The sequence below is a fragment of the Tasmannia lanceolata genome, unplaced genomic scaffold, assembly GCF_043159265.1.
Source record: "Tasmannia lanceolata isolate RefF3 unplaced genomic scaffold, GAP_Taslan_0.1 ptg000004l, whole genome shotgun sequence".
Classification (NCBI taxonomy): domain Eukaryota; kingdom Viridiplantae; phylum Streptophyta; class Magnoliopsida; order Canellales; family Winteraceae; genus Tasmannia; species Tasmannia lanceolata.
This window is the reverse complement of record NW_027518681.1, coordinates 10,310,647-10,337,460: the sequence shown is the minus strand read 5'-3', so window position 1 is coordinate 10,337,460 and position 26,814 is coordinate 10,310,647. Positions and strand designations below refer to the sequence as shown.

General features: G+C 40.6%; 1 protein-coding gene across 3 annotated transcripts in view; it reads left to right on the top strand.

The window, feature by feature from the left end:
* Positions 1-26,814, top strand: part of LOC143876294 (uncharacterized) — a 31,787-nt gene extending 4,973 nt beyond the window's left edge. For 2 of the 3 annotated variants that reach the window (XM_077378032.1, XM_077378030.1), the window contains exons 2-6: positions 15,146-15,260; positions 15,340-15,514; positions 24,452-24,514; positions 24,585-24,760; positions 26,441-26,814. In XM_077378032.1, the coding sequence (XP_077234147.1) occupies positions 15,146-15,260; positions 15,340-15,514; positions 24,452-24,514; positions 24,585-24,760; positions 26,441-26,566 (655 nt within the window). In that variant the 3' untranslated portion in view covers positions 26,567-26,814. The remainder of the gene's footprint in view (positions 1-15,145; positions 15,261-15,339; positions 15,515-24,451; positions 24,515-24,584; positions 24,761-26,440) is intronic. The other variant, XM_077378031.1, reaches the window with a different exon arrangement.

The following is a 26,814-nucleotide window of genomic DNA, read 5'->3' as shown; positions in this document are numbered from 1 at the left end:
ACGACCACCTGTACCACGGCCACCACCCATCACACGGCCAAAGGAGCTGCGAGCACGGCCAAAGGAGCCAGTGCCACGACCAAAAGAACCAATGCCACGACCGGAAGAAGTCCCAGTATCATAAGAAGCAAGAGCGGAACCCTCTGAAGGAAGCATAGTGGAGGAGCCTCCCGGGGCACACTGCTGAGCACGGGAGTAAATCTCTGGGAGAGAGGGGATGGCCCCTAAGCTAACCATCTGTTGACGGAATGGTAAGAAGTTCGGGCCCAAGGACTCAAGGTAGTGTATAGCCCTAAGCTGATCTCGCTGACGAGCTAGAACCGTCAGATCTGAAGTGAGGGGCATAAATACATCGAGCTGCTGGCATAGAGAGATAAACCGGCTGTAATGGTCGGAGAGGGATAAGTCGCGACGTTCAAGACGAATCCACTCAGAGTAGGTCACACAGATGCGAGTGAGGTTATCAACCCCAGAGAACATGAGAGCAGCATGCTCCCAAATGTCCTTGGCAGTCGCTAAGTCCATCATCGGCCGAGAAATATGAGAAGTAATGCTTTGCCATAGTAACGTGCGAACCATCGCATCATCCTGACGCCATCGGTCATAGGATGGATCTGAGGAGGGTGGAGGACCCCGCTCAATGAGAGACACTCTGCCGCGAGCGAGAATATAGGTCTCAGCATCCCTCCTCCAGCTAAGATAATTGGAGCCGTCAAGGCGCTCCGAAGTCATCTGGGGAAATGACTACTCAACAAAGGGAGAGTACACTGTGGGATGATAGCTCAAAGGAGAAGAAGCCTCGGGAGGATCAATCACACTGTCAGTAAGGGAGGGTGAGAGAGGAGGATCCGAAGTATTCGATGGATCCATCAGAAGAGAAAATGCTCACGACGGCCCGAAAGGAGATGACATAAAAGAGACAAAGAGAAGTCACAAGGGCGACTCCATCAGAGGAGCGCGGCTCCGACGACAAAAGAGAATGAGAAGAGGCATAGAAAGACAAGCCAGATGTAGCATCAAAGAGGAAAAAGGCTCGGGCCAATACCAAGTCATGTGGAGTCGCGAAGATGAGGGATAGAAAGAAGGTGGGGATTTAGGTCATAGATAAGGTGAGAAAGAGAGGGATTGAGTATTGGAGGGGTATGGGGTTGGAGTTAGATAAGGTAATGAATAGGGTTTAAGGTTTAGAGAAAAGAGGGAGTGGAGAAAGATGGACATCAGGTGGGGGGGCGGGAGTGGAGGAGGAAGAAGAAGAAGAAGAAAGAGAGGGGGCAACCAAGAGGGGCGCGTAGGGGGGCAAGAGGAAGAAGGGGCAGCAGGGGGGGCAACCAGGGGGCACGCGGGGGGGGGGGGGGGGGGGGGGAGAGGAAGGAGAAGAAGAAGAAGAAGAAGAAGAGGAGGGAAGGGTTGGGTGGAGAGAGTGGGAAATGGGTTTAGGTGATATGGTTGGGTGGAGAGAGTGGAGAAGAAGAATCTCCAATTTGGTCCCTAGGGCACAAAAACCCTAAGGCTTTTGATACCATGTTGAAGAAGAACCAAAATCAGAGAATAGAATGAGTTAGGGTCTCTCCCCTCCACTCAAGTATATATAAGATGGGAAAGAGGAAAATACTACTATGCCCTTATGGCATACATACATAGAAACACACATAGATATCTAACAAAAGTGTTACGTTCTTTTTCTTGGATTTTCCTATGGTGAAAAATGGCTACATCGAGGGAGCCAACCTCTAGGAAAGAGTATATTTTTTTTAGGAGAAGAAAGTTGTCCGTCTTTCATTCATGAGAAGAGTTTTAAGTACAATACAATTCTCCAAATGACAACTACCACAACTCCACAACTGACTCCACGTACTAGTAACAGGACTCCATAATTGACACCACAATGACTCAAAACCAACGCCATTACATACATGGGACTGACCTTACAGACACATAACAGAAAAGAAAATAACTAAATAACTGCTACAGATTCTGCACGTAACACTCCCCTCCACTTCAAGCAACCTTGTCCTCAAGGTTTGAATTTGGAAACCTCTTCAATAGATCATGGTAGCGCTCCCAGGTTGCATCTTCAACTTCAGCTCCTTGCCATTTCACTTGCACTTCAGTCATGGCTCGATTCCCACGCTTCACAACTTGACGATCTAAGATGATTTCAGGTTGAGGTTGGATTAATCCCTCATCAGTAACTGGTGGTAGTGAGGTCTGGGTTGGAATGCTCTCTCCCAACTTCTTCTTGAGCCAAGAGACATGAAATACCGGGTGTATCCGACACCCCTCCGGCAAATTGATTTTGTAAGCTACGGATCCGACGCGCTTCACGACTTGGAAGGGCCCGTAATATCTTGGGGAAAGTTTTAAAACTTTCCTTGTTGCAACTGACTGCTGCCTGTAGGGTTGGAGTCTAAGATAAACGCAATTGCCTATATTAAATTCTCTCTCGGTACGATGACAATCTGTTAACCTTTTCATACGCCCTTGGGCCGCAATGAGATTCTCCTTGAGAAGCTTTAAGATAAGGTCTCTCCTCTTTAATAGATCTTCAACAGCTTGAACTCTTGTGGTTCCTCGAACATATGATAGCAATGTAGGTGGAGGGACACCATAAACAGCTTCATAAGGGGTAATCCCAGTAGATGAGTGAGTGTTGGTGTTATGGCACCACTCAGCTAATGGGAGCCATTTGCTCCATTCCTTCGGTCGAAATCCAGCAAAGCACCGTAAATAATTCTCTGAGCAGCGATTGACAATTTCGCTTTGCCCATCAGACTAAGGGTGGTAGGCCGTACTAAGATTGAGGCGAGTTCCTTGTAGCTTGAACAATTCCTTCCAAAAAGAACTAGTGAATGTTGGGTCCCGATCACTAACAATTGATTGAGGCATCCATGAAGTTTAAACACATGATCTAAGAAGACTTGAGCAACCGAGGTAGCTGTATACGGATGAGAAAGATCCAAGAAGTGTACATACTTGGAGAGTCGATCCACCATGACCAATATGACGTCCTTTCCTTGAGATAATGGAAGGCCCTCGATAAAATCCATAGAAATTTCAATCCAAATTCTGTTAGGAATCGGTAATGGTTGAAGTAACCCGGCGGGCGCCACATTTTTAGCCTTGTTCCGTTGGCATGTGTCGCATTCTTTGATGAATTTCCGGATATAAGAGCGCATCCCGTGCCAAAAGGAATCAGCCTTCACACGATGTAGGATCTTGTGATAACCTGAGCGACCTGCAGTAGGACTCTCATGCAGTTGCTTAAGAATTAGACTCCGAGTAGGAGATTGAGACCCCAGGATAAGACGACCTTTATAAAATAGCAGCCGATCGTGGGCAGTGTATTTTGATAAGTCTAGCTCACCTCTACAAAATTGGTGCATTTTTTCTTTCAACTCGGAATCCTCAGAATATTTACCTTTGACCTTCTCGAGCCATGAAGCTAGTGGTAGGGAGATGGCCATGAATTCGGCATACTCACTACGACAGGAAAGGGCGTCTGCTGCTCCATTCTCTCGGCCACATTTATAATCGATGACCCAACAATTTGGAGATCCAACGCTGCTGAACTGGTGTACCAACACGTTGTTCTAAGAGATATTTCAAGCTCTGATGGTCTGTTTGAACTTGAAATTGCCTGCCCAATATATAAGGTCGCCATTTCTGCACTGCAAGCACCAAGGCTAGGAGTTCCTTCTCATAAGTGGAAAGAGATAAATTCTTCCCTGTGAGAGCTTGACTGAAGAAGGCCAATGGCCTCCCTTCTTGCATGAGGACACCACCCACCCCTTTTCCTGAAGCATCACACTCAATGGTGAAAGGTTTGGAGAAGTTGGGTAGAGCCAACATTGGGGGTTCAGCCATTGCCTTTTTGAGGTCTTCAAAAGCTTCCCTTGCTACATCAGACCATTTGAAAGAATCCTTCTTTAGCATAGCTGTCAAAGGTGTTGCGATTTTACCATAATCCCTTATAAATTTTCGATAATACCCACTTAACCCCAAACACCCGCGTAATGCTTTAGTTGAAGTAGGTAAAGGCCAACTAAGTATGCAAGAAATCTTGTTTGGGTCAGCAACTACTCCTTCTCTTGATATTACTTGACCAAGGTACTCCACTTACCTACATTTAGACGCCTTTGCATAGAGCTTGTGAGATCTTAATAACTCCAAGGTGGTACGAAGATGTGAGAGGTGTGCATCCCATGATTGGCTGTACACAAGTATGTCGTGAAAGAAAACAAGAATAAACTTGCGTAGGTAGGGTTTGAATACCTCGTTCATCAAACCTTGAAAAGTCGATGGTGCATTGGTGAGCCCAAAGGGCATTACAAGGAACTCGTAGTGGCCTTCATGAGTCTTGAAGGCTGTCTTAGAAATGTCGTTCGGATGCACTCGAATATGATGGTAGCCTGAACGAAGGTCAAGCTTGGAGAAGATTGTGGCACCATGCAACTCATCCAACAATTCGTCGACTATAGGGATTGGGAACTTGTCTTTGACAGTAACCTGATTGAGAGAACGATAATCCACGCACATACGCCAGCTTCCGTCACTTTTTCTCACTAGCAAGACAGGTGAGGAAAAGGGGCTTTGGCTTGGTCGAACTATACCATTCTGTATCATCTCTCTTACTAACTTCTCAATTTCTGATTTCGGATAATGAGGGTATCTATATGGCCTAACACTGATCGGCTGAGTTCCATTTAAGCAAAGGAATTCTGTGGTCATTTGGACGTTGAGGTGGCAGTCCTTTTGGTTCTCCAAAGACATCTTGGAATTCAGCCAGCAATGTCTTGAGATGTGAGTTGGGATTTACTTGCGGCAGACTCCCCTCCACGCTAAATAATTGGAGAAGTACTTCTCTTATTTCAGTTTTAGACGCCTTCTTGATGCCATCCCCACTAGGGACAGTTAGCTCTTTTGTCACCTCACCCTTAAATTGGTGAGTCTTCCCATCAATTGTAAATTGCATAGAGAGATTAGCAAAATCCCACAAGATTGGGCCAAGGTCCTCAACCAATAGGCTCTAAGAACCACATCACACTCCTAATTGTAATAAATAAAAATCAGTGGTTATGGGAAAACCTTGTATGATTATAGTAACTCCCAAACAACGGCCTTCACTTGCAATTTTTTCTCCATTCGCCACCATTACCCAGAAGTGGCCACCCGAACTAATTGGTAGTCCCACCGTACGAGCAATACTCGGATCTAGAAAGTTATGTGTACTGCCGGAGTCAATCAAAACCACCATTTGATGTTGACCAATAACACTCTTCAGTCTCATAGTTTGAGGCGTTGGTGCACCCGCAATGGCATGTACTGAAATTTCGGGGGTGGGATCTCCTTCAACATCTGTTGCATCAATGGCTTCCAAATTGGCATCTCCTTCCACTTCCTCCACTAAAGGTTCCTCGGGATCAGCACCATCAAGTAGAAAAAGTTTTTGAGTTTTACATCGATGTCCGGGTGAGTATTTCTCATCACAATTATAGCAAAGTCCCCGATCATGTCGGTCTTTCATCTCAGCTTGGGTAAGCCGTTTAATTGGTGGTGTAGAAGGTTTAGGGAGCAATGCACCGGTTGACAAAGAGCCTCTGCTTCCTTCAATTCGGGCTCGCCGGCGACGGGCTATCATCTTTTCTTATTGTAATTGAGCCAATCCAAAGGCAGCTGAGAGGGAGAGCGGTCGAAACATCTGGACGTCCAAGCGAATTTCATTCTTAAGGCCACCAATGAGGCAACTTATCATAAATGACTCGTTCAAACCTTCGGTGCGGTTCGCGAGCGCTTCAAATTCTGTTTGGTACTCAGATACACTTGTGGTCTGTACCAATTTAACAAGCGCTGCTGTAGGATCTTCATACTCTGTCGGCCCAAATCAAACCTCAAGAGCTTTGGAGAAAGAGTCCCAATCTGTAAGAGCTCCGCTTTTTTCCATCCATCGGAACCATTGTAGCGCCTTTCCTTCTAAATGGAAAGAAGCTAGTTGCAATTTCTGATTGGGGAGTGTTTGATTGTAACGGAAGAACTGTTCCGCACGATAAACACACCCTGATGGATCCGCGCCTTCGAACCGAGGAAAGTCCAGCCTAGTAGACCACGTTTGGATGCCCCTACTCCCATCAATTGGTGAAGTCGCGGTTTGCCTATTCACGGATTGGCAATTTGAATCCTCTGCTCTATCTTGAAAAGGCTCTCGTGTAAGCTGTTCGTACTTGGAGTCTAGTGTCGAAAATCTTTGAAGCAAATCATTCATCAGTTGAAGCTGTAGACGAGAGTCCTCCTGTATTTTCATGGTGGTCTCCTTCAATTGTGTGACTGCCTCATCCAATTTCGTTAAGCGGGTTCCGTCCGCCATGCCAGAGCCGTTTGGCTCTGATGCGAAATCTGTTACGTTCTTTCTCTTGGATTTTCCTATGGTGAAAAATGGCTACTTCGAGGGAGCCAACCTCCAGGAAAGAGTATATTTTTTTTAGGAGAAGAAAGTTGTCCGTCTTTCATTCATGAGAAAAGAGTTTAAGTACAATACAATTCTCCAAATGACAACTACCACAACTCCACAACTGACTCCGCGTACTAGTAACAGGACTTCATAACTGACACCACAATGACTCAAAACCAACTCCACTACATACATGGGACTGACCCGACTGACACATAACAGAAAAGAAAATAACTAAATAACTGCTACAGATTCTGCACGTAACATAAAGACATTTGAAATGATTATGTAGAAATTTTATCTCAATTGCACAAATAGGGGGTTTCAGAATCATATTTATCCTTTGAAATTTCGACAATTAGAAACCCTAGCCACAAGAAATTGCGTTTGTCGAAATTTCAACATCATTTTTATATGTTGGGTTCTTTGAAATTTCGACAATTAGAAACCCTAGCCACAAGAAGGAATGTGTATAACTTCCAATTAGAAATTTCAATGTCATCTTCTATGTTGGGTTCTTTGAAATTTCGACAGTTAGAAATTTCAATTCATCTTCTATGTTGGGTTCTTTGAAATTTCGACAGTTAGAAATTTCAATGTCATCTTCTATGTTGGGTTCTTTGAAATTTCGACAATTAGAAACCCTAACCACAAGAAGGAATGTGTAGAACTTTTGTTGAACTCAGACATTGGATTCTATGGGAAGTCATGGCTAGTTGCTTGTTCTAGGGTTCTATTCCTTGGATTAGTAATTGGTAAAGTTGATTGAAGCAGAGTCAGAAAGATGGAGTGGGAAATGTTATGAAGCGATCTTCTCCCAAATGCAAAGATGGGGAAGCCTGAAATCCTAATTAGCCACAATCGTTGTCTATTGTATTTAGTTCCTTAGAATGTGCAATCATTGAAAAACCCAAGATTAGAAAAGAATGTCAGAGTTTCGAATTCTTGTTGAACATGCTGCAGTCCTACAAGAAAAACCATTGCATTGGGTAGTTTGCTTAATGACATGGGAAAATTCCATCAATCTTGGGGTCCACAGTGTGGCCCATATTCTGGAGATTGTTACCACACAAAGCTTCAGCAATAGTTGAACCCATCTCACCAAGCAGTCTAGGATTGGTTAGTGCTTTTCCCCTGCATTATTGTGAAGGGTGAGGGCCCATAGTGTCGTCAGAATTGACAGCCTGCGGATAAATTGAAGAAATACAGGAAACCTTTCTTTTGGGCAAATAGCAGCAGGAATGATTGCTCGATCTGCTGGCCTAGTGGAAATTAGTGAAATACCATTTCGTATTATGGGAAACATTTATTGTCTTTTTTTTAAAATTAAAAACATTTATTGTATTATGGGAAACATTTATTGTCAAGAAGATGTTTCACACTTTCACTAGCTGTTTTTCATCAGAATCTTGTCATGATCCAACACCCATAAGGATGTGCAATATCCTATAAACTCCATGGTTTCCCATAATAATGGGGATGGAACTCTCCACCTACTAGAGTGCTAAAGACATATTAATCAGAAAATAGCCTCGATTACTAAGCATCGTGCCAAACCACAAAACTGTTCACCTCTTTCTATGAATGTCTATCTGTCCAGGCATTTCTTGGAACTAGGACACTGGAATGGATAACCATTCAAGGCACTATGGCTAGCAAGGTATATAACTCCCATCTTGTTAAAAAATTCTCATTGCTCATGCTCCTTCTTTTATTATTCTTTCATCAAGTCAAAGGAAAAATATGCGAATGAGTAAAAAAAATATAAAGCATCCCTAGATTGGATTTACATAATATTTTACACAAAGCATATGGTGCCATGTCATAAGAGTAGTATCGTTGCACAAATGTTTGTGAACTTACCTCGTGGTGGTTGCTTCTCAATGAATGTGGGAAGTATAACCAATGGAGAAGAAAGAGTTAGAACTAGTTCATTTCCTAACAATTGAAAGCAAGCATAATGGTGGTGGTAACTTCCTTTATGTGCATATAACAATGTCAGGGGTGATCTTTCTTTTCTTTTTTTTGGAATGGTAACGATTTCTTAATAAAATGGGCTGAAGCCCATGGACCATGGTGGTAAAAAACATGCCAAACAAAAAGAAAGGGAAAAAAAATAAAATACGGATCAAGGTGGGAGATAACAAAAAATGTCCCGTTAATTGGAAGTGTTGTTTAGGACTCCTCTAGGAGAAGTAGGCTATTCTAGAATGTTAGGATCACAAAATTTAAGTAATCAATGATGTCCACTTTGTTGTTCAGGGCTTGATTTATTTTATTGCTGTTGGTAGGGCATTGACTAAGTTGGTGATCCATTGCAGCCTTGACAGCTTTCTGATTTGCCTTTTGTGAAGCAGGGTTTTCCCTGGTGCAATGCAACTAGTTCTTCCTAAGCCCATTTTTTACTCTCGTTCATAACTCCTTGAACTTAAGATGGGTTCTTGGGGTCCCGTTTCGCTCCGTTTGAGCTGACTTGATTGAAGGAACTCAATTTCGTGGACAAGAGTAGAGAGTGGTGCGTGGAGGCTCATTATAATGGGCCTGCTTGCTCAAGAATTGTGCAAAAGCACAAGATCATCAAGGAAAATCTTATGGGTTGGTGGAGGAACCAAAAAGGTATTACTTGGAAAAGAAAAGCTGAATGCTTAAGGTAGATTGGAAGTTTCGATAGAGAAGAAGAAGATGATCCTCTTTCAAAGGACTGGTCCTGTGATCGAGCATACTGGAGAGAAGTGTTCAACTATTATTATTCTAGAGGAGATAAAATGGAGGCACAGGGAAAGGGCCAAATCTCTAAAAGAGGGAGACAAGATTTCCACCTACTTCCATAGCATTGCGAGTGCAGGCCAATCAAATTTCAAGCTTGATGATTAGTGGCACCCAGTGGGATGACCTTTCAGTTATCTTCGATTTATAGTCTGTTATTATGCATCTCTATATGTCGCAGAGGGGGTGACCAACCTAAGCCAAACGGGGTCAAGTTTGATAAAGTTGTTGACGAGGAGATGGGGAGCCATTGGGCCAATTTTCGGCATAGGTGGTCCACAATATTGTTTCTCAATTTCTACAGACCATGCATCTAGACCAGATAGATTTTGTATGGCTTTTTACCTGGAGTTCTAGAGGTTATTATGGATGATCTTTTACAGATATCCTATCTTCCATGGGAGAAGAAGAGAAGAGAAGAGAAGAGAAGAAGATGGAGGAGAAAGAATGTGAGAGAGTTGTCTATCTCTCTCCCACATGAATATATATATATATATATATATATATATATATATATATATATATAAGGAAACTGTTGGTGAGCTAGCTTGCCCAATCACATGGGTCCCACATTTTGGGGAGTGATCCAAACCATTCATTTGCAAGGCCTTATCATAGATAGGGGGTGTACCAAAAATCAGCTCCATAGGATCATCCTAACCCCTCCATTTGTGGAGGACAAAAATGGGGCAGATTTGTGTCTGTCCATTTTTGTCCTCCACAAATGGAGGGGTTAGGATGATCCTATGGAGCTGATTTTTGGTACACCCCCCATCTATGTAAGGGACTTTCAAATGAATGGTTTGGATCATCCTAACAAAGTGGGCCCCCATGTGATTGGGCAAGCTAGCTCACCATAAGTTTGGTGAGTTTAAGCTCACCAACAGTTTCCTCATATATATATATATATATATATATATATATATATATGTGTGTGTGTGTGTGTGTGTGTGTGTGTGTGTGTTTGTGCGTGTGTGCGTGTGTGTGTCACATAGAAAAGACAGAAATACCCCCACATACATGGGCATGTAATACGACCAACACTCCCCCTCAAGCTGGAGTGTATATATCATACATTTCTAGCTTGTTACATAAGTCACTCAACCTTGCTCTGCTTAGAGGTTTGGTAAACATATCTGCTATTTGATCATTTGACCTCGTGAACACAATGCAGATCCCCGCTTTTTGAATCAAGTGATAGTCCACCTCTATGTGCTTTGTCCTCTCATGGAATACAGGATTCAAGGTTATATGAATGCCTGACTTGTTATTACAATGAAGTGAAGTAGGTGATGAGCAGGGCGACCCAATCTTTGACATAAATGACCTCAACCATATCAACTCGCATCCTATATATGGCACTATACTCTACCTCTGCACTTTACCTGGATACCACATCTTACTTCTTGCTTTCTCACGACACCACATGGGAGAAGAGAAGAAGATGGAGGAGAGAATGTGAGAGAGTTGTCAATCTCTCTCCCACACGAATATCTATCTATATATATATATATATATATATATATATATATATATATATATATATATATATATATATATAGAGAGAGAGAGAGAGAGAGAGAGAGAGAGAGAGGGTGACCCTTGGCGCAATGGTAAGGTTGCTCCATTGTGACCCGGTGGTCACAAGTTCGAGTTAAGGAAACAGCCTCTCTGCAAAGCAGGGGTAAGGCTGCGTACATCTAGCCCTCCCCAGACCCCGCAATGGCGGGAGCCTCGTGCACTGGGCCCCCTTTATATATATATATATTTATTTATTTATTTTTTAGTAGGGTTACTATTCAAAAAAATAATTTGAGTAGGGTTTCATAGAAAAGACATAAATACCCCCACATACATGGGTATGTAATACGACTAATAGATTTGTTTTTTACGAGTTCTTCATGGATGTTGGCATGACATTGTGAGTTGAGGATTCTTTCATCGCTTTCATTCATAAGCGTGTTGATGCATATTATCTGACTGATTTTAGGCCAATTAACCTTGCGGGCATTTTGCACAAAATACTGGCAAAACTGCTCTATGAGAGATTGAAGAGCCGTGTACTGTAAGGTAATTTCTAAGCCTCAGAGTGCCTTCATCATTGGCAGGCAAATTCTTGATAGTGTCCTCATCACCAATGAACCACAGAAATATTGAAGGAATTCTTTTTAAAGCTGATTTAAAATTGGCCAAAGATAGGGTGGAGTGGAAGTGTTTGGATGATATCCTCAAAAGAATAGGTTTTGGTACCGGATGACAACAATGGTCGTTCTTCGGTTCTTGTTAATTGTTCCCCTACAAAATTCTTCAAGAACTCTAGGGGGACCCCTTTTTATTTACAATTGTGATGGAGATGGTTAACTTTATGCCAGTTAAAGCTAGGTGCGATGAATTGATTGAGGAATTTGTTCTTGGCTAGTCGAGCTTGGAGATAACTCATTTCCACCATGCGGATCTCTTGTTTAGCAGTGCCATGGTTTAGAAGGTGCAGAATTGAAAATCGTTTTTAAGAGGGCGGTCATGGGGCAATGACTCAATTTCTCCTAATGAGTGGCTATTGGTGTTAAGATAGAGTGTGAGTAGGTAGACTGCTATGACCGTATGTTGGGGGTGTAGAGTTGTTGGGATTTCTAATACTTATTTGGGGCATCCGTTGTGTGTGAGGAGGCTGAATAAGAGTTTGTGGGTCCCTATCATTGAGCTGGAAAGGAGACTTGCAACTTGGAAGAAGAGTTTGTTATCACTTTATGTATGATTACTCTCATTAAGTCGGTTTTGATCAATCTCTTCCTTTCTTTTACGTCATTGTTTAGATTTTCAGTTAGCATTATTCTTTTTTTTTTTTTTAATGATGTCGGTTGGCATTATTTGATAAGTTGGACCATTTACAGAAAGTTGTTTTTTTTTTTTTTTTTTTTGCACTGGAAGTGTAGAAAATATCATTTAGTGAGTTGGGAGGGCCTGTGCAGGACTGAAGTGGAGAATGGTCTTGGGATTTGGAGCTTGAGGTTGATGAGTAATACTTTTTTGGGTAAGTGGATTTGGCGGTTTGGAGAGGAGGATCATTTGTGGTGTTCGATGATTGTGGAGAAATATGGGGTGGAGTGAGGAGGATGGTCATCAAAGCTCAGGGGACTCCTTTAGTCTGCATGGGGTTATGGTTTGAAGGGATATAATGCATCATGTGGAGGATATTCAGATGGGTTGTACGTTTCGTATTGGTGTGGAGACCGTGTTTGTTTTTGCCATAATTCGTGATGTAGTCTTTGTCCTCTTAAGTATGAGTTCCCTGGTATTTTTAGAGTACCCTTGGCTCATGAGGCTAGTGTGGAGGAGTCTTTCCGAAAGGAAAATTGGTGAAATTCTATGTTTCTTGAGCCCCACAACCCACCCAGACCAACTCAAACACATACAAATTCCAGAGCCTAGAAAAACCCAGCTCAAAAAACTGCAAAAACCTTGAACCATCATACCAACCTGTGTAAATTTAGTGTAAGGGACGAGATCGAAGGATGTGGAAGGGTGTTCTGGTGGTGATCTCTCTGTTAAATTTTTTCACTTTATGGCTATGATTTGGCCGACACTTCGAATTTATTGCCGACTCACGTGGCTTGCCGTGTCTGACACGACACGCATGTCCACACGTGTCGACACTCCTTTGGACACTTTTACTTGTATTGCTGGAAGTGTTAGACTTAATGTGGGTGTGTGGACATGTTTTTGTACCGTATCAAGTGTGACATTCTGTTTTTTTATTAAATATTGTGTTTACCTCATTTAGACAACTCGTATCCATGTCGAAACTGGACACACAAATCCATATCCACAAATCATGATTACATATACTTTCTATTTTAGCCGTGTCCTCGTTTCTAAAGTTTGGAGGTTTGCCGTGTCCGACACTCCGTGTCCGTGGCCACAAATCATAGCTTTGTGGATGGTGATTATGGTGGGGTGGCTTCCTTTAGATGGGTGTGGATGGTTTCGGCATCCCCTCAGGTGAATGAAATTTTTTGTTGGCTAGGTAATAAATGTGGTTCATCATCTTTTGCTTCGTTGTAGTTTTGTGTGGGAACTTTGAAGCATTATTCTTAGGGGTTCAACTTGGGTCAGGTCGGTTGAGCTTTTGCTGAAAAATGAATTGGAATCAATCCGAGACTTGGGCTTTTCCTCCTCTGCCTTCATGTGGTAAAATTTCTATGGTCTCTCTCGCTTTGGCATTTGTTCTATGATCTCCTGCTTTGGCAGTTGTTCTATGGTTGGCTGGGAAAGAGAAATAGAATGATTGACGATGTGGATCGTAGACATCCCTTAAGGGTTTATTCTAGGAGGGGCCGCACTCATGGGCCCACATAGGGGTCTTTTTATTAACTTTAGGGTTATTTTATTGTTCGTAGGGATATTTTTCGGATTAGTTGGTATTATTAGGGTTATTTTAGTCTTTATTACTTTTTAGGGAGTTTTAGTCTTTTAGGGATTGTTAAAAGCCTATTTATAGGCCTATTTACAGGCCAATTTACAGCTCTTTTGTTAACTTTGATGATTATTGATAGCAATTGAGTGAGATTTCTTTCCCTGAGTTCTTCTCCCTAAATTCTCCTCTTCTACTACTTCTTGTTCTCGTCTCCTTCTCTTCTTCCCGTATTCTTGTTCTATTCTTCTCCTTTTCTTCTCTTTTCTCCTCTTTCTTCTATTTCTCTCTCCCGGTCCTACATCAATTGACAAAGGCACTTTTAAGACGACAAGTAATCTTTGCCAATCCATTTTCTCCACCATTGTTAAGTTGGTGGTTGGAACTTGGAGCAAAGGAGTTTCAAGGGGTCTCAGAGTCTTTATTGAGATGATATTGGGACAGTTTTTGGAACTCTTCTTGGAGGAGGGATACTCTTTCCCTTAGATGATCACGTCCTCTGCCCGATTTCCTTAAGCTTAACCCTGATGGTTCTAGGCTTGGGAATTTGGGTCATGGGGGCGTTGAAGGAATCCTTTATGGGCTTGATAGAAGAGTTAACTGGGTATTTTCGAGGCTGGCTAGTTTGAAGGACTGTGATGAGGTGTAAGCCCTTGCCCTCAAGACTGGCATTCGTTGTGTGGGAAAAGATATTTGGACTTCTTGGTGGTGTTTTTTTTCCTTTCTTGCGGGGGGGGGGGGGGGGGGGGGGGCGGGGGGGGGGGGGGGTGGGGCGTGGGGAATGTTATCTGTTGGGCTAGTGGATGTATGGGCTTGCCTTAGAGATTTGTAAATACCATGGAGGATATTTTTGACCATATTGATGGGCATGAGATTTCTTTCTAGCATGTCTTTCATTGGGCGAATAGTGAAGTCGATGAGTAGGTCTACAATGGGGTGATTACATCCTCACGACTGCATGAGATTTCTTTCTAACATGTCTTTCATTCGGCGAATAGTGAAGTCGATGAGTAGGTCCACAATGGGGTGACTAGATCCTCATTGGTTGTACGGGATAGCTTACCATTTGAGGATTATATATGATTGTTTTTTTTATTTATATTGTTTTTCCTCTTATTTTTGCCTAGCATCTTTGTTATAGCTGCTCTTTGTATTTTCTTTGCTCTCTTTTAATGAGTTTTCTTAACATCCAAAAAGGAAAAATGCAATTCAATGAGATTATGGGATTCTTCTACTCTGAAATGCTCCATGGTGTATATTATTATCTCTGGTTCAAGGTGATTTCTTGTGGTAGCAAAAGGTGGTCAGTAGTGGGGCTAGTGTTGTGACCAGAGTTGAATACATAACTGCAGAATAGCGGACCAAGAACCTATTATGACACAAGTTATGAAGCATATGTGATAATGGTCATTTTTATTTGTTGGTTAACTCTATTTTTTTGGATAATCTATCTAGTTGTGTGTTTTACCATAGACTACTAATGTGGTTTTTCTAATGGGCACTACTACTATTTTATTCTGCAGATCGAACACACTCAACAAAGATAAGAAGAGAAAGGGGGGCGGGTTTACCAAATTATGTAGTCTTTCTCCAACACTTCAAAGTTTTGTTGGCGTATCCGAGTTAGCCAGAACTGAGGTACAGAGTTGTTGTTTTCAATTGGGAAAAACAGATGATCTTTCTGGACCATAATTTGCTTTCTTTTATGTGGTTTTAGGTTGTCAAGCAACTGTGGGCATATATTCGTGAGAACAATTTGCAAGACCCAGACAATAAACGGAATATAATATGTGATGAAACTTTGCGTGGCCTTTTTGGTGTTGATTCTATTAACATGTTTCAAATGAATAAGGTTTTGTCAAAGCATATCTGGCCTTTGGGTTCGGAAGAAGGTATTCCCTCCGAAATTCCATTTTCTATTTGTAAAGCTAGATAATGATTCTGAACTTTTATTTCTTAAGCGTGTACATTGAATTATTTTGTGCTGTTTCAAAAGTTTGGATTTGCAATTCATTTTTAACATATGCACTAATTACTTATGCCCACCTATTAGTTGGTTTAATATTGGGGCATGCAATTACCTTTCAAAATCAGATACTGAATCTTCTTGTCCTATGCAACCTATTCCCTTTGGTTACAATTTTTATAATAAATACAATGTAAGCATGTAATTCAGTACTGTGACTATGTGAGTACCATTCCAAAAAAAATTGACTACTAATTTCACTAATTAGTTAGTAATGAGTAACTATTAACAAATATTCTTAAGCAATTAAATTACTAAACTAGTCATTCCCAACAGTATTAATCAATGAATATTCATGCTTCAATATATTAGGTAACCTATGATACCAAGGATACTTGTGTAGGCCAATGTATAGTATCCGACACTCTACGATATAGATGCTCATACTCAGATAACTTCATGGATATTTCTATTGGTCAAAATAACTATAATGTCTGAAACATATGCCACTCTCTTCTAATTAACTATAATGCTCTTTTCTTGTAGGTATTGCATTTTTGCAATTATAATTTTGAATCTAGTTTAAATCTAGTTCATTTACTATTGGTACGGACACTCATATCCACATCTTTGTCTTAGAATTTGAAAATGCCAATTTGTATCTATTTCCCGTGTTCCAATTCATATTTATATCTACGTTTCATGGTAGATAACATCATAATTCATAGCATATAATAACCATCAAGAAACGAGATTGCACTATTGCAGCTTACATGGTGCATGGGCATTCATTGAATCATTTCTACCATGAACATTCGAATTTTGATTAATATCTACAATACCAATTGCTTCAAATCTAAAGTTCAAAAACCCACATGAAAGGAATTGTACAAGCCATACCTTAATTTTTTGACAAAGACAATTCATACCTTAAATGCAAATCACATAATAACGGCTATAGAAAAACAGTTCATACATTCAATAATTGCTAGTGGGGCTGCAACAGGGTCGGGTTGGGTCGGGTTTTTCAAAATGCTAGCCCAACCCTGGATCCCATTATCTCGGCCCTGAGTCAGGGCCGAAAAACCTCAACCCATTGCCCGCCCTAGGGGGCTCAGTGCTGGCCCTGGCCCGCCCTGATTGGCCCTAATTGGGCAGGGCTGGGTCGGGCCGGCCCTAATTGCCCCTAATGCAAATACCTGTTAAGAGTGCCAAAAATAAAGCAGCCACTTATCATAGAGAACAAAATGATCAATAAACAGAGAAAGGGAACAAAATAAGACAATATGAATTCAACAACATGACGGGCAACAGAGACAGTTAATAATAATAATAATCTAAAGAAACATCAATCCAAGAAAATAGAAAACATTAGCAAAAGAAACATGCACATATGGTTCAATTCTATAATAGAAAACTTAGGGTCGGGCCGGGTCAGGGTACCTGAGGCATTAAACCAGAACCCGACCCGACCTGAGTCAGGGTCTAAAAAAATGAACCCTGACCCGCCCTCAGGGTTGGAAAATCCAGCCCTGACCTTGTTCGGGCTTAGGGCAGGTCAGGGCTGACAGGACCAAACTTGCACCCCTAATTGCTAGTGATATTGGGAAACTATATGACAAGTATATTAAAAGAAACCCTTTTCTATAATAGGAAACTATATAACTTTGTAATTCATGTTGATACCTCAGTAAAGGTGTTGGACTCTGACTTTTAAAATTTTTAAATGCCTAGATTGTGACACCTTTAAATGGACTTGAAGTGTCCAACACTTTGATGATGTCGTCTCAGCACTCCATCTGTAAATGCCCAGGAGTATTGTGTTGTGCCTAGAAGTGTCCAGGTGTCGACACTTCAGCTAACTAAAAAATTGGAGTGTTTAGGTAACACAGGTAGCTAGAGGCCTAAGAACAACCAAAAGCCCTGATCTATGGGAACTAGGACCACTTCATTTAGAAGGTCATGTCAATATTTCTGTTGGAAAGTACACCTGGCATGGTGCAGGGTATTTGGATTCTATGAATATTAAAGGCTCAGGCTAGTGATTTTATGCTGAAATTGGATGATCGAAATTTATTTTCCAAGCCGTGATGCCTTCAAGAGTGTTTTGCCACCTATTAATTGAAAAATAGACATCGAAGGGATATGAACCAATATTGAGAAAGAGTGATTCTGTGCATGCCCTAAAGATTTCAAACACTGTTTAAATTGTTCCCTTTATTGTCATTAAAGAACTTTGAGAAGTGATGTTTGGCCACTCTATTACTCATGACTTGAGAATATACATATTAGCATATTACAAAAGTTAGGTAGAATTTCACTATTTTCTTTGTTTTTCCATAATTTAATGCAACGACTAAAATACCCTTTTGTTACAAAATTATTAAATTGGTATCTTCAATGCTTTCCCTCAAGTTGAGAATGGAACAGCAAACATTTATGGAGATATGCGTAACTGTCCTCCAAAAGTGCTACAATGAAAGTCTGTTAATTGTTCTGGAGGAATAAATACAGGCTTGAAGTTTCATTCACAACATTCTCTCTCGTAAGGTGGTAGTTGGCCTCAATTGGACAATGTGTTTCATACAAGCATAGAAGACTGATTTCGAAAAGAACTTCATAGTGCTTTATCATATTCCACAATAACTTGTGTAACTGATTTATTGAGGCCCCTAATGATTTTTATGCCCAACAAATTCCAGTTGTAGCTGGTGAGGTTGGTACTCACTTCTGGTTGATGGCAATACTACCATGAGGTGGGTACCAAGTTACAAACGCATTAAGGGTGTTTGTAACCCTTTTCTCCATGTTGATTGTCATGGTACCTTTGGACTGCTTCTCTTTAGAGAGATCGGCCAGGTCTCTCAAATTGAAATATGAGTGGGTTGACCCCATCAACTAATATAAATGGAATCATCCCTGATGACAGGTTAGTTTCTTGGGTTAGATGAGAGGAGGTTTGCCTTTTAATTTAAAGGTGGATATATCTACTCGATGAGGGTGAAGACCCTTTGTCAGAGGTAAGATGAACTCCCTATTGGAAGGGATCATTAATGGCTTTGGAATTGGACCTACAATTTGGTTTAGTGGTGGATTCATCAAACACAAAGAATCAGTTATCTAGTGGACTAATATCCACTATCATAGTGATTTATGTATCACCTTTGGTAGTGTGGAGAATCCTACGGCTGAGTCCCATTTATAGTGGACTACTAATGGGTTTACATCCATAGTGGGTGGTTTCCACTATTGATAAATAATTGATTCTCTCAATAAGTATATGACTCATTTATCATTGAGAATGGTTCCTGTAGATCTATAATCTAGAGAGTGCATGCTCTCTCTGGGAGTAGGCTAGACCAACTAGAGAATGGAACCCATACAGTCATTTTGAGGGGTTTTTGTGCACAGGTTAACAGAGATTGATTTCTCTGTATTTTAAATAGATTGGCCTATCGATTTCAATTTCGAGTAGGTCAATGGTTCTTGACTAACAAGTACAGATAGTTGACTTCCCTATCAATTTCGAGTAGGATAATGGTTGTGGACTAACAATTACAGAGAGTTGACTTCCTAGTTCCTATATTTTTGCCCACCTCCCGAGAGTGTAAATTTCCCAATGGTTTGGAGGCCACTCTAGGCCGAGGTTACTCATTTTGCTCAAAGAAGTACCATATTGTGATTTGCTCAAAATGGTTCCATATTGAAATCACAATGATTGTCAAACCTAGCAAATTACGAACCAGCATGAAAGCCAAGTGGTTCAATGTCGGGTTTCGATTTTCAAGTTATTTATTTCCAATTCACATTTATACTTCACACTTTTCACTTTTGAATTTCTACTTTCCTATTCCCATATATTTAGTGCTTTTTAGGAGGATCTGAATATTTTCCTAAGTTCAACCAAAGAAAGAGCTTAAAGAAACAAACTGGCAAATTGAGGAAACCAAAGAAACGTACCCCTAACAAACCGAATTTATGTGAAAGTTGTGAACTGCAAATCACGATCCCAAATCCGAACCCGAGCCAAGCAAACCGAAGAACCATGTAACATAGTTCTAGACAAACAGCTATGCCTATGACAATGGTTTGGACACCACTATGGGAAGTTACAGAAGATTAATACTTGGAGAGTTCTGATTTTCTCTCTCCTATAACAATATGATACTTGATCGCATGTAAAGTTTTACTTCTCTGCAATAGCCCAGTGGGTTGGTCGGTTGGGACTTGGGAGGAGTCTCAGATCTGGTATTGATGGACTGAAGTCCATATTTAGAGAGTATAAGCTGTTACTCTGCTGATGGGTGTGAATTGCGAACTCGTGATCGGGGGATTGATCTCTATTCTCAGAGTTTAGGCTCTATGAGTTTTTGGTGGGTTTAGTCGCTCAATTCTCAGAGGGGATGTGTTCTCTCCTATAGTAAATTTTGCTACTCTGTTAATGTTCGATGTAAACCCAATGTTCAGTGTTAAACATTCTGAATATTCTCTGGAGTCGGTGCAAAAAACCAATATGGTGATAGTGATTTTCTCTAAAAATGTACTGCATTCCGTTTCGTAGAGTGTGGACTGATGTCACAGATACCCCACTAATCAATCATCCAAAAGAGGATCTCGTTCTTGATTTTGCCTCTAGCAAACCCCCCTCCCCCTCTCTCCCTCTCCCGGCAACGGAAAATTTGCCTTTTACCATTCAAAAAAACAAATCCCCCCCCCCCCCTCTCTTATATAATTATCCAAAAGAGGATCTTGCTCTTGATTCTGTCTGCTGGCCCCCTTTTCTAATAATCCGAAAGGCTTGCTCTTCATTCTTCCTCTGGGCCCCAAATAATTCAACGACAGGCCCCTCTTTTGTTTATACTGCAATTAGAGTGCTCTTATAGAGAAAGTTCCAGATACCTCTGCGCCTAGAAGTCCATGGACTACGTCGTCAGTCAATGTGCGGATCCTCTTGGACTTTAAAACATTGCCTCATTTAGTTGCACCGGAAACTTCAACAAACCTAGAAGTCTAGAAACCAATTTGAAGGGTAAAGTGATTGTCACTGTAGCCTAGGGATCATTTGCAAATTATAGATGCTTTAGGGCTCACACTACAAAGACATCTAAATCATTTCTAAGGGAGTGGACTATATTTGATTGCTGGTAACTGCAAAGTGATGTGGAGTGTAAGGTACTACTGAATGTCTGAATTCTCCGCGATAGTCGGCTTGAAATATTTGGTCATAGGTGCATTTTCACTCCGCAGTATTTTTGTGTAGAAATAATAAAAAGAAAAGAAAAGAAGATAAACAGCTGTAATAGATTGCCGAGTCCGATGAACGGGATTGATATGCGCTTTTTATGCAGTATATGGCCTGATGATATAATTAAATCCTCGTACCTATCTTTCAAGCATAGTGGGTTCAGGAAGAAGTTCATCTATTTATGAAGTTAGCCTCTTTTGTTAAAATGAGCCTATAAGTCTATGGGCAATTTGGTCATTGTACTTCTCTTTTCATTATTATTAATAAATGAGTGAGGGGGAGATGCCCAACTCACTTTTCTCTTCTCTCTAATCTCTCTTGCAACATGGTATTAGAGCCCTAGGGTTTCTGATCCTTAGGGAAACTCCGCAGCCTCCATCTTCTTCGCCTCCCCGAAAACCCTAACCCTAATCCTCCATCATCTTCCTCCCTAATCCTAACCCTCATCCTAACATCCCCCTACGCCCACGCCTCTCTCATCCCCACGCCCCTGAAAACCTAACCCACCAGTCCTCCCCCCCCCCCCCCCCCCCACCCACACACACACATACGACCACACAACCCCCTCCGCCCCATCTGGACGTCTCCCTCTCCATCCTACGACCCTTAACAAACTTTGGGCCGACCATCGCATGTGGATTTTTGCTATCTGGGAGGTTTGAACTCGAGACCTTTGGCTTTGATACCATGTTAACTAACCAACTTCTCCAAAAGCTTAAGTTGTTGGAGAAAGGCGTTATTCATCTTTTATACTTTAACATCTTTAATCATAGCGGGTTCAGGAAGTTCATCTCTTTCCACAGTTAACTTGTGGTTCTTTATCAAGCCAGAAGGTGACCCTGGGAACCATCTATTGAACTGAAGTCTATTTCTGCTGCTACCTGGTATTTTTCTAAACACCATCGCCATTTCACACCCTTTTTGTCCCTTTCAACATTTGAGGATTTTTTATCCCTTTGCTCATCGCTCTTGTTGTAGTGATTGTGATCCCAGTTAGGTGAGTTTTGTTATCTAGTTTTCATTGTCACAGTACTTTTGTTTTTGTAATGTGTCTTATTTCCTTTTCTCTTAAAAACATGGCACATTCATGGAAAGCATAGTGAACTTAACTTTTGTATTGAATATGGCACCCATTCAAGATGTAGCTCCACCATATCTATTCATTCACCTCCTTCTATGTGTCTACTGTACCCTCGCTATTTACATATATAATTTGTTTTTCACAGTTTGAATTTAGATTTCTTTTTTTACAATCCAATGTAGTTTTCTGCCTTGTTTGTTCATTTTGCCTTTCCCAGTACTGCATGTCCTCATTTTTACTTCAAATCTCTTCATTATTAACAGCCTCTGTTTCTTTTCTACATTTTTTGAACTATTATTCTGAGGGATCAGACTGTTAACATTTCCATTAGTACCATTCAATATTTAAAAAGGTTGGGTTCAGATATATAGACAGCAGGAAATAGCATGCTATTTCCACCTTACATTCTGACTATTTACAAGTAGGCAGTAGCATAGCCTAAACAAGTAAAAATATATATGTCAAGTTGTTTGTAGTTTTTAAGTTCTGATTTATCCTCATATCTTGTTTTTTTAAGATAATAGAAAACCATTTGTTACGGTGGAAAAAAAGTACAGCATATAATGGGACTAGAAGTCCCTAAGAACTATAAATTACATCACAAAAACAGTAGACTGAACCGAAAAAACAGCCAGAAAACTTCTGCGAAGGAAGGTAATCTCCAATGTCCTGCACTTCTTTATCAAGTCCATCTCTAGGTAAGCCATCCTGCCAATGCATTTGCTGCGCTACGAACATGAACATAAGATGAGGAAACAGTCCAGAACCCATGAAGTATCTTCAAGATGAATCTCGCCAGATGCCATAGCCTGTTGATTTAAACATATATAGTTTGAAGATATGGGATTTCTTGTGATTGGGTTCCTTCTTTTCTTATCTTTACAGACTTTTTTTTTAAATAGATACCGTTATTAAATTCATTTAGTAAAAATGAGAATTGCAAGTGTGCTTCAACAGGTGGTTGAGAGCCTTCAAAGAGTTACCAGAAGCACCCAATTTGGCTACGCGGTCCGCCAAATCATTGGCACTGCTAGGAATAAGTAAAAAAGAGAAACCTCCATACAACCATGGTTTTAAATTTCTTCAAAACAACCAAAATGTTTCCGTTTCTATCCCTACCGAAACAAAATCTCAATGAATTCCTTCCACGTAATTATTTCCATCGAAATTTCCAAAATTCGATTGAAATTCTCGAAATTCTACTGCAATGGTAGGAATAAAAAAAATGGAAAGATGTTGTGATTTGCTTTTTATTTCATTTCATGGAATGATATTTGTGAGGCAACATCATTTTTTTAATGGTAGGCAACATCATTGAACTGCACAACAAAGTAACTGTATCTTATGCATGGGATGTCAGATCGGCATGGGACTAACGCATGTCACTAGGTGTTTGATGTGATTAAGTCATTGTGGATGACTTTCATGCTTATGTGATGGTTTCTAAGTATGTATTTGTGCTTACTCTAGCATAATCTCCCAAAGTGTCATCTGAAAATTTCATCATTTGTAAATGTTTCGAACTATTATGTGACTTTACAAGATTTTCACCGGAATTTCCACCGAAACCGAAATGTTTCCGTTTCCGTGTTGACCGAAGCCGAAGCCAAAATTTAAAACCTTGCATGCAACTGCATATCTTTAATCTCACCAATGATATTGCCAATTCTCCATGGTCCATCATTGATTCTTGGCCCAGTTCACAATGTTAAAAGAGTCGCTTTCCACTTCCAAAATTGCCTTCATGAAGATGGTCATACCCAGATGGAGTGTGCAAACCTTAAGGAATGAAGCCAATAAGGAGAAGATGATGTCGCCCGAATTGTTTCTAAAAACGTCTCCAATACTTGCCAAGCCTGGGTTGCCAAGGGAGCAAATGTCAACATTGAGTTTGATGACGTTCCCAGGATGGAGTTTCCATCTAACTACTACCTTTGCTTTTTAAGTGCTGCCCTCAAAATTGTGTTCCAATTCCTTATGATGGTGTCTGCCGTGTAACATGAAAAAGATTGATATTGAGGAGCCCAAGAAGCCACTGTGAATCTGATTCTCCTCTCCAGGCAAGTTAAAGTGGTGCACTTGCCTTCAAAGATACAAGAATTCCGCTCCATCCAAATAATCCATATGACAGAAAAACCAGTAAGATGCCATAAAGTTAGACAAAGAGAACCAATACCTGTTACCCCCCAACTCCAAAGCAAATCTTGTATCGAATTTGGAAAAGCCCTATTCATCCCATACCAGTTAATAATCTGATCTCTGATGAAAGAAGCCGCTCTGCACTGAATGAATAGATGTGATATGGATTACTCCTTCAATGAGCATAGGTAGCATCTATTTGTCAAGCGGAAGTGTCAAGCTTTGAGCCTATCTTTTTGCTGTTTGACTTATATTATTGTTTATTAATGTCATATAGTTGTAGCACATATGCTCTTGTTTTTTTTTTTTTGTATTTCTGTTCCCATTTTCCAATTGACCCTTACCTTTTTCGTGTAATTCCTTGACAGATTACTAATTTGCAGTTCTCTATGTTATAGCAGCTCCAGTCAAGCCAAGACAAAAGGAGGTACAAAAGGAGAAGAAACGCAAACCAGAGAGAGGTGAGAAAGGGACTTAAGGGTTTTTTAAGTGATCGTCATATATTAACAACATACTTCCTCTGCTTTTCAGGTGCGGATAGGTCAATGCCCAAAGAAAAACAGCGAAAAGGAGGGAGTTCAGGTTTTCTTGCCCCCATTCCACTTTCAGATGCTCTTGTGAAGTTCATTGGTACCGGTGAAAGTGCATTACCACGGTCTGACGTTGTAAAGAGAATGTGGGACTACATTAAACAAAACAATCTACAGGTAGTTTTGGTTATCCCCCTCTTGTTCAAAAGTGATGCATAGAAAACAGCGTCCTTGATGTGCAGAGTATGCTAGAAATGAAACCCTTGTCATCCCATCTAGGAGTTATGGCTAGGACTGAAAGTGCCCCCATTAGTAAGGGTGCATGTCATAGTTGGCTCTCCTACCAACAGAGGATCAGATTTTGTGTACAATGTTTTCATGCCCATATGTTCCAGTGGATCGCCAATATCGACAACTAGTGCTATGAGGACATGTCCAGGTGTCTTACTACTAGGGTGTCTTGTTCAGGGTGTCTTGTTACTCTCAAATAAGCCAATTCATAACACATAGGCATATTCCACAAATGACCTAAAGTATGTAGAGGTCGATTTTCATTTCATTAGTGAGGGGTATTGAGCTGTCATCATCTCTTTTCCTCATCTACCACTATGCTGGTTACCTGTGTGCACTAAGGTATTGACAAGTGATAGTCATTTGTTTCTTTTGGGCTGAGTGACACATTGATAAATCCTAATTGGTTAGAGGGAAGTAGTAAGATTTTGATACTGTTGTTAAGAGTAGGTAAGTCATTTCATATTACCTTGCATTCGTATCTAATGCAAAGGACTAAATGGAATAGTATATGTTTATATTACCAAAACTAAACATAACAAAACCAGACTTAACTGCCCCTGAGGACATCATATCTGCATGAATAACTCATAACTGGTTGTGGAATGGACTTTTCGATGCATGTGTGGGCGTGGTTTACGGGTGATTGCGCGCATCCGGAGGGAATTAGTCCCACTCTACAAAGTGGGGTGGGGACACCCTACGTCATCAAAAAAAAAAAAAACAACCAGACTTAACTGCCCCTGAGGACATCATATCTGCATGAATAACTCATAACTGGTTGTGGAATGGACAACATCCTAAATTGCACATTGTATGTTCATACGTACTGCTTGTGTAACTATTCAAAAATAATAATAAAAAAATAAAATATAAAATATAAAAACATACTACCTGTGTATGGGTTAAAAAGTACTACATTTGTCGTAGCCTGTGCAAGAACTATTGCACGTAGCATAGTGTGGGTTGTTGGGAGAGTCAAATTGCTTTTTTTTCTCTAACATGAGGGTTCTCACAGTGCCCCTTGTATCCCTTTGGTGAACCCTCAATTGATGCAATTGTAGACTCTGAGAACACTTGAACGGGATTATCACTATATCTATAAGCAGAAAGTTTTTGTTATGATTATTGAATGTTTTGCGGCTTTCCATTTTAGAAACATCATGCATTTCCCACCATCAATCATTTCATAAGCACAATTTTTAAGTATTGGGGTGTATTGATAAGATCTTACAGAATTGTCATTTAGACTTAATCTGAATAAAGAATCTGGCGGCAGTCGCAGATGTAGGGTAGCCTGTGCTGCCATGTTTAATTTTGGCCTGTTAAAATCTAAGCTTCTAGCCCAATCGGAGTCCTTATCTAGTGCCTTTGAAGGATTGAACTGCATATCTTTTAGGGGGTTACATGTTTCTGGAACCCTGGTTTTGATACAGATACAAGGTTTCGATTGTTTTTATTGATACCCATTTCATATATACTTCTTAATCTATTATTTTTTCGCCTTTTGACTTAAAGTATTTAAACTGCATGTAATTTAGAGACTTTGTCTTTTTGTGATCAAAGGATCCTGCTGATAAGAGGAGAATTATCTGTGATGAGAAGCTGAAAGAACTCTTCGAGGTCGACACCTTCAATGGCTTCACAGTTCTAAAGCTACTGGTCTCTCATTTCATTAAACCAGAACAGTGAGTTGCTCCCCCAGCTACTTCTTAAACCCAAGGCAGTGGGCAATTTTGCTTAGAGTGTAATCTGAAATTCCTACAGTCAGCACTCTACTTTTCTCCATTTTCTATGCTGTTTTTTACAGGTCCAACAAAAGGGCAAAAGTGAAAAAGAAATCAGTTTTTTCTCCCATCAATGTCAATGGATAGAAATCCTTTATGAAGTTAGCATCAGCATAGCTCAAATTCAGTAGAATAAATCTTGCTATTGATTTT